Genomic DNA, 8,095 nt, shown 5'->3' with positions numbered 1-8,095 from the left:
GTTGGGAAGTCAGGACGTGGAATGGGAGCACAATGAAAATAGACAATATTCTGCAGAAAATGCATCTCGTGTCCCTTTTAGGCTTTGGTAGCCCACCTCTCCATACCCGGAGTCGCTTTTCCCGATCGCGGTCCAAGTCTAGCGGCGCGCGCGCACTTAGCCCCGCCTCCCGTCTAGCCCCGCCCCTCAACTCCTGTCCCCTAGAGTCGTCCGGCCCAAGACCCGGGGGGGATTCTCGCTGCAATCCCACAATCGGCCACAGGGAGGGGACAGTGGCTGTAGAAGCCGAAAGGCCTTCCCCTACGGCGGAGGCGGCGGAAGCGGAAAAGGCGGGACCTAAGGAGCACGCTACGTCTGGACGCGTAGGTGGTAGGGCTGGGTCTCCGAACCTGAGATCCGGAGCTTCCTACTCGTGTTCGCTGTTGAGGAGCTCCCCACCGGGTTGTAGAGTTCGGACCTCATGGCAGAGATAATTCAGGAGCGCATAGAAGATCGGCTCCCGGAATTGGAACAGCTGGAGCGCATTGGACTGTTCAGTCATGCGGAGATTAAGTGAGAGAGGGTTGGGGAGAGGGAAGAGCTAAGGCGGCCTGAGGGGAGGTTGGGAGTGTGTGGCAGGGGCCAGGTGTGGGGACACTCGACCTGTGTTTATTTTTCCTAACGTGGCGGAAGCCCATTTCCCGTTTTCGGTGATGTCCAGAATTTTTCATTCGTTGCAAGGTTATCCGTCCGTCTACTTACCCATCCGACATATTGACAAGCCTTTCATGGAGCCGGATCTTAGGGTCGTAACGGTGATTAAACCAAGGATTCCTGCTCATTAGGAGCTAATTGGGCTGTGTGTGGTGGGGGAGACAGACAAATTAAATATTTTGATAACAGTGTACTGTAAGGTGATTGCAGTAGCTTGTACTGCTGTAGGGATGGGAACAGAGTGCAGCGGGAGTGAATAAGTTTCTAGCTAGACTTGACGGTGGGGACCGTTGAAATCAGTTTCATATGCTACTCCAGAGCCTAACTACAGCGCCTGGCACATAGTAGACATTCAGTTGCGTGTTAAAATTATGTTTAATAGTTTTTAATGGTTTCTGTGATTGTTGCTTTGTTTCGCAACGTCTGAATGTAGTAATGCGACTCAGAGCTTCAAAGTAAGCATTCGTTACTGAAACACAGAACATAGTGTGGATGCTTAGAAAGTGCTCAGTAAATGTTGTTGTTACCATTACTAAAGACACCTGTCTTGCATATCTTGCATTAAATTCTCCTAAAGTGTGCTTGTCATGTGTTCTCTCCTTAGCTAAGGACTCTGAATTTTCTCCCATAAGTCCTTCGTAGTAATAAACCTTTTAAGGCAGACACAATTTAGAGTTTTTAAAAAATTTACATGTTGACAACTCAGAAATAAGAGGAATTTCGGAATGAGATTTATTATTAAAATCAAAGTGACCTGAACTCGGTGTAAAAGAAGTCTTTATTGATGCCAGCCAGGCGCAGTGGCTCACGCCTGTAATCCCAGCACTTTGGGAGGCGGAGGCGGGCGGATCATGTGAGATCAGGAGTTCGAGACCAGCCTGGCCAATATGGTGAAACCCTATCTCTACTAAAAAGACAAAAATTAGCCGAGCGTGGTGGCGGGCGCCTGTAGTCCCAGCTACTCAGGTGGCTAAGGCAGGAGAATCGCTTGAACCCAGGAGGTGGAAGTTGCAGTGAGCTGTGATCATGCCACTGCTCTCCAGTCTGGGTCGACAGAGCGTCTCAAAAAAAAGAAAAAGAAAGAAGAAAAAAATACCATGCATAAATGGTATAAAGTTCTTAATTATATTTGCTTTGCTGGTGGGAATGTCATTGGTTTTGGGAGTTGATTTAGATGATTTTCCTGAAAGTTTAAAAATACATCCTGATACCCTTAAGAACACAAAAGTAATTGTGTAAGAGAATCCTTTTTTTTCCTTTTTTTTTTGAGACGGAGTCTGGCTCTGTCACCAGGCTGGAGTGCAGTGGCATGATCTCGGCTTACTGCAACCTCCGCCTCCCAGGTTCAAGCAATTTTCCTGCCTCAGTTTCCCGAGTAGCTGGGACTACAGGCGCGCACCACCACGCCCAGCTAACTTTTGTTTTTTTAGTAGAGATGGAGTTTTACCATGTTGGCCAGGGTGGTCTCAATCTCTTGACCTTGTGATCTACCCACCTCAGCCTCCCAAAGTGCTGGGATTCCAGGCGTGAGCCACTGAGCCTGGCCGGTGTATTTTCTTATGAAGGATAACTCTAGGAATTTTGTATTTTGAAAAACGTGTTTTAAATATATTCAAAATAAAGTTAAACATTTAATTTTTGCAGTTTTCAAGTGAAGTTTAAATGGTTTTCTCCTCAGGGCTATCATTAAGAAGGCTTCTGATCTAGAGTACAAAATCCAGAGAAGAACCCTTTTCAAGGAAGACTTTATCAATTATGTTCAAGTAAGTGTGTAATTAATAATTTTTTTTTTTTTTTTTGGTGAGATGGGGTCTCTGTCACCCAGGTTGGAGTGCAGTGGTGTGAATGGTGTGATCTTTGCTCACTGCAACCTCTGCCTTCCAGGCTCAAGCAATTCTCCTACCTCAGCCTCCTGGGTAGCTGGGACCACAGGTGCATGCCACCTTGCCTGGCTAATTTTTTATACTTTTTGGTAGACATTGGTTTTGTCATGTTGCCCAGGCTGGTCTGGAATTCCTGAGCTCAAGGGATCCACGCCTTGGCCTCTCAAAGTGCTGGGCTTACAGGTGTGAACCACAATGAGCCAATAATTAATAATTTTATTACTTTTTTTTTGAGGCAGGGTCTCACCTTTCACTCAGGCTGAAGTCCAGTGGTCCCATCATGGCTCAGTGTAGCTTCCACGTCCTGGGCTGGAGCCATCCTCCCACCTCAGCCTCTGGAGTAGCTGGGACTACAGGTGTGTGACACTATGTGTGGCTAGTTTTTGTGTTTTTTGTAGAGACGGGGTGTTGGCATGTTTCCCACGCCCAAAATGCTGGGATTACAAGTGTTTGTGAGCCACCGGGCCTAGTCTTTCTTTTGTTTTGTTTTGTTTTTGAGACAAGAGTCTTGCTTTTTCGTCCAGGCTGGAGTTCAGTGGTGCGATCTTGGCTCACTGCAACCACCACCACCCGGGTTCTAGTGGTTCTTAAGTCTCAGCCTCCCCAGTAGCTGGGATTACAGGCGTGTGGCACCACGCCCAGCTACTTTTAGTAGAAACTGGGTTTTGCCATGTTGGCCAGTCTGGTCCCAAACTCCTGGCCTCAAGCAGTCCACCTGCATTGGCCTCCCAAAGTGAGTGCTATGATTACGGGTATGAGGCACCATGCCCGGCCCTAGCCTTACTTTAATCCCTTCACAAATTGATTGATTGGTTGATTAATTGAGATGGAGTCTCTCTGTGTCACCCAGGCTGGAGTGCAGTTGCGCAGTCTCTGCTCACTGCAACCTCTGCCTCCTGGCTTCAAGTGATTCTCTTGCCTCAGCCTCCCATCCTTTCACAAATTTAAAATCAGTTCTAGAATGATTAGCTTAACATCAATTTATTTTTTTTGAGACGGAGTTTCACTCTTGTTGCCCAGGCTGGAGTGCAGTGGTATGATCTCAACTCACTGCAACCTCCGCCTCCCGGGTTTAAGCAGTTCTGTGCCTCAACCTCCTGAGTAGCTAGGATTACAGGCGCATGCCACCACGCCAGGCTAATTTTTGTATTTTTAGTAGAGACAGGGTTTCACCATCTTGACCAGGCCGGTCTTGAACTCCTGATCTCGTGATCCACCCACCTCGGCCTCCCAAAGTGCTAGGATTACAGGTGGGAGCCACCGCGCCCGGCCAACATCAATTTTAAAAAAAATTTTTAGGCTGGGTGCGGTGGCTCACACCTGTCATCCCAGGACTTTGGGAGGCCACGGAAGGCGGATCACTTGAGGTCAGAAGTTCAAGACCAGCCTGACCAACATGGTGAAACCCCGTCTCTACTAAAAATACAAAAATTAGCCAGGCATGGTGGCGGGTGCCTGTAATCCCGGCTACTCAGGAGGCTGAGGCAGGAGAATCTCTTGAACTCGGGAGGTGGAGGTTGCAGGAGCCGAGATCGCGCCATTGCACTCCAACCTGGGCAACAGAGTGAGACTCCGTCTCAAAAAAAAAAAAATTATTTTTTTCTAAAATTCCAGAAAGGTGCATTAGATAGATATTTCTGAACAGGAGTAACATTGGGAATAGCATTACTCCACTAAGACTTTAGTCCTTGCCAAACCGAACTTACTTTTCCCCTCTCTTTCTCTCTTTTCATTTTCTTGCTTTTTTTTTTTCTACTGGGTTTGTAGATCAGAGATTGTCAGAGACATATTGTGTATCAGGACTTCAGCAAGAGATTTGCCTCTTGGTGGGCAAGATAGAGGAGAGTGAATTTGATGATTGTAGAGAATTGAAAAGTTACTAGTTTATCTGTTGTCTGTCCACTTGGAAAGAGGTGTGCTGCAAGATTTTTTCATCTTATAAATGCATGGAAGGTTTGAATAACGATAAATCATGTCAGATCAATTTTCCAATGGGGGAGAATAGCTAATATGTTGGATGACGAAATCAGGATTCAGAAAGAACCAATAACAAGATGAAATGTTTATAAGACTAGAAGTTTTGGGTGGGCATAGTGGCTTATGCTGTAATCCCAGCACTTTGGGAGACTGAGGTGGGCAGATCACCTGAGGTCAGGAGTTCGAGATCAGCCTGGCCAACATGGGGAAACCCCGTCTCTGCTAAAAAAGCAAAAATTACCTGGGTATGGTGGTGGGCGCCTGTAATCCTAGCTACTCAGGAGGCTGAGGCAGGAGAAACGCTTGAACCCAGGAGGTGGAGGTTGCAGTGAGCCAAGATTGTGCCATTGCACTCCCAGCCTGGGCGACAAGAGTGAAACTCCATCTCAAAAAAAAAAAAAAAAAAAAAAAGGACTAGAAGTTTTGAGCTTAGATTTCAAAAGACAGCTGAACAAATGATATATGAACCTTGGCTAAGCTATTGTTTTTGGAAGAGGTCCTATAAGTAGACTGCTCACTCAAAATGAGTCAAGACCATATTATGTCAAAAATACAATTTTTTTTTTTTTCAAGTAATACACTCACTCTTGCCTAGGCTGGAGTGCAATGGTGCGAGCATCACTCATTGCAGCCTCGAACTTCTAGGTCAGGTGATCCTCCTGCCTCAGCCTCCCAAGTAGGTAGGACTACAGGCTTGTGCCAGATGGCTGGCTAATTTTCTTATTTTTGGTAGAGATAAGGTCTCTTTATGTTGCCCAGGCTGGTCTTGAACTCCTGGGCTCAAGTGATCCTCCTGCCTTGACCTACTAGAGTGTTGGGATTACAGGCTTGAGCCAGTGTGCCCAGCCAAAAGATTTCTTTTTTTTTTTTTTTTTTTTCAGACAGAGTCTTGCTCTGTCGCCCAGGCTGGAGTGCAGTGGCCGGATCTCGGCTCACTGCAAGCTCTGCCTCCCGGGTTTACGCCATTCTCCTGCCTCAGCCTCCCGAGTAGCTGGGACTACAGGCGCCCGCCACCTCGCCCAGCTAGTTTTTTTGTATTTTTTTAGTAGAGACGGGGTTTCACCGTGTTAGCCAGGATGGTCTCGATCTCCTGACCTCGTGATCCGCCCGTCTCGGCCTCCCAAAGTGCTGGGATTACAGGCTTGAGCCACCGCGCCCGGCCAAAAGATTTCTTAAAGCTAAATGAGACTGTGAAAGCACAAACCATAGGAGAAAAGATCGATTGATTTGTGTTCAAAATACAAATTTCCGGAGGGGCGTGGTGGCTCACTGTAAGACAGGCAGATCGCTTGAACTGAGGAGTTCAAGACCAGCCTAGGCAACATGGCAGACCCCATCTCTACAAAAAAATACAAAAATTAGCTGGGCATGGTGGTGCACGCCTGTAGTCCTAGCTACTCTGGAGGTTGAGGTGAGAGGATCTGTTGAACCTGGGAGGTGGAAGCTGTAGCGAGCCATGATGTTGCCATTGCACTTCAGTCTAGGTGATAGAGACCCTGTCTCAAAAAAAAAAAAATTTTTTTTCTGTGCAAAAAAGACACTACAAATAATATGAAAATACAAGCCACAAAATGTGAGAAAATATTTGCAACACATAATTGGAACTACATATACACATGTATAAAGAACTGTAAATCGAGAAGAAAATGACAACTGAAAAGAAAAATGGGCAAATCATGTGAACGTGAAAGTCACAAAGGGGAAACATCACTTGTAGTTAAACTTATGAAAAGATGTCAGCCGCATCAGTAATTATTTAAATAAAGATTAAAACCAGGTGTAGGGTCCGGGCATGGTAGCTCACGCTTGTAATCCTAGCGCTTTGGGAGGCTGAGGCGGGTGGATTACTTGAGGTTGGGAGTTGGAGATCAGCCTGGTCAACATGGTGGAACCCCATCTCTACTAAAAATACAAAAATTAGCCAGGCATAGTAGCACGTGCCTGTAATCCCAGCTACTGGGGAGGCCGAGGCTAGAAAATTACTTGAACCTGGGAGGTGGAGGTTGCAGTGAGCCTAGATTTTGCCACTGCACTTCAGCCTTGGCGACAGAGCGAGACTCCATCTCAAAAAAACAAACAAAAACTAGGACTGCTTTATAGTCCTGCTTTTTAGGACTGCTTTATATTCATCATAAGAGCAAATCTTTTTTTTTTTGTTTTGAGATGGAGTCTCCCTCTGTCACCCAGGCTGAAGTGCAGTGGCATAATCTCAGCTCACTGCAACCTCCGCCTCCTGAGTGTTTGTTTTTTTGTCTCAAACAAAAAACAACGAAAAACCTATGGATTGATAGATGTAGCATGATACCATTTATGTAAAATTTAAAAGCATTCAAGACATCATTATAATAAAGTTCAAAATCATGTTTGGGAATGATAACAAAGTCAAGGTAATTCCTGCCTCTGGAGAGGGAGAAGAGTAGAATCAGAGATGGGTACATAGGTGGCTTCATTTTTATACTGTTTTATTTCTAAAAAAGATTTGAAGCAAATGTAGTGCAATGTAGGTTTTGATGTAGCTGTATTGTAGCTGCATGGGGTGTTTTATAAGCTTGAAATATTTCATGGAATAATTTTTTTTTTTTATTTTTTTTTGAGGCGGAGTCTCGTTCTGTCGCCCAGGCTGGAGTGCAGTGGCGTGATCTCGGCTCACTGCAAGCTCCGCCTCCCAGGTTCCCGCCATTCTCCTGCCTCAGCCTCCCAAGTAGCTGGGACTACAGGCGCCGCCACCACGCCCAGCTAATTTTTTTGTATTTTTAGTAGAGACGGGGTTTCATTGTGTTAGCCAGGATGTCTCGATCTCCTGACCTCGTGATCCGCCTGTCTCGGCCTCCCAAAGTGCTGGGATTACAGGCTTGAGCCACCGCGCCCGGCCCATGGAATAATTTTTAAGTGAAGCATATAATTATAAGCTTGTTAATTATTTTGTTTAAGTTTTATAGCTAAGTGAATTTTAAGTGAATTCTAGACATTTGTTGTAAATTATGCTTATGTGATAGCACATTATTTTTTATTTTATATTGTTGAGTTTTGGTTTATGACTAACTAAATTTCCAGTATGTAAAAGGTTTTAGATTTTCTAGCTTCTAATTTTTTTGTATGTTTTTCTTTCATAGTATGAAATTAATCTTTTGGAGCTGATCCAAAGAAGAAGAACAGTAAGTAGAAGATTTTCTAGAAGTTGGAAAAAAATACAGAACTAAGCAGTATGACTGACGGTATAGTTAGGACTTGTGTTTGGGAGACAGTGTGGATAAAACTGTGTGGTGATATGCCTGTAATGGATATTTGTAATTATTTGTTTGCTTCATCAGTACCATTCAGTGGTCAAGTAGGAATGCTGTTTTGGACAAATGTGATTAAGCTGAGGCTTTGTTTTTTATGTCCCCCTTTAGCGCATTGGATATTCATTTAAGAAGGATGAGATTGAGAATTCTATTGTACACCGGGTACAAGGTGTTTTCCAGCGTGCCTCAGCAAAATGGAAAGTAAGTGATCAGGCCATCCTTAACTTTTTTTTTTTTTTTTTTTTTTTTTTTTTTTTT

The 8,095-nt window shown here is 44.9% G+C and overlaps 1 protein-coding gene across 1 annotated transcript in view; it reads left to right on the top strand.

Moving 5' to 3' along the window:
* Nucleotides 1-322: 322 nt before the first annotated feature.
* Nucleotides 323-8,095, top strand: part of LOC112613485 (U3 small nucleolar RNA-associated protein 6 homolog) — a 10,950-nt gene continuing 3,177 nt past the window's right edge. The window contains exons 1-4 of the mRNA XM_025369046.1: nucleotides 323-552; nucleotides 2,372-2,456; nucleotides 7,667-7,708; nucleotides 7,946-8,038. Of these exons, the coding sequence (XP_025224831.1) occupies nucleotides 461-552; nucleotides 2,372-2,456; nucleotides 7,667-7,708; nucleotides 7,946-8,038 (312 nt within the window). The 5' untranslated portion in view covers nucleotides 323-460. The remainder of the gene's footprint in view (nucleotides 553-2,371; nucleotides 2,457-7,666; nucleotides 7,709-7,945; nucleotides 8,039-8,095) is intronic.

The sequence above is a fragment of the Theropithecus gelada genome, chromosome 19 (assembly GCF_003255815.1).
Source record: "Theropithecus gelada isolate Dixy chromosome 19, Tgel_1.0, whole genome shotgun sequence".
In the NCBI taxonomy this organism is placed as follows: Eukaryota; Metazoa; Chordata; class Mammalia; order Primates; family Cercopithecidae; genus Theropithecus; species Theropithecus gelada.
The sequence above is the reverse complement of the archived record's forward strand: the minus strand, read 5'-3'. Positions and strand labels throughout refer to the sequence as shown.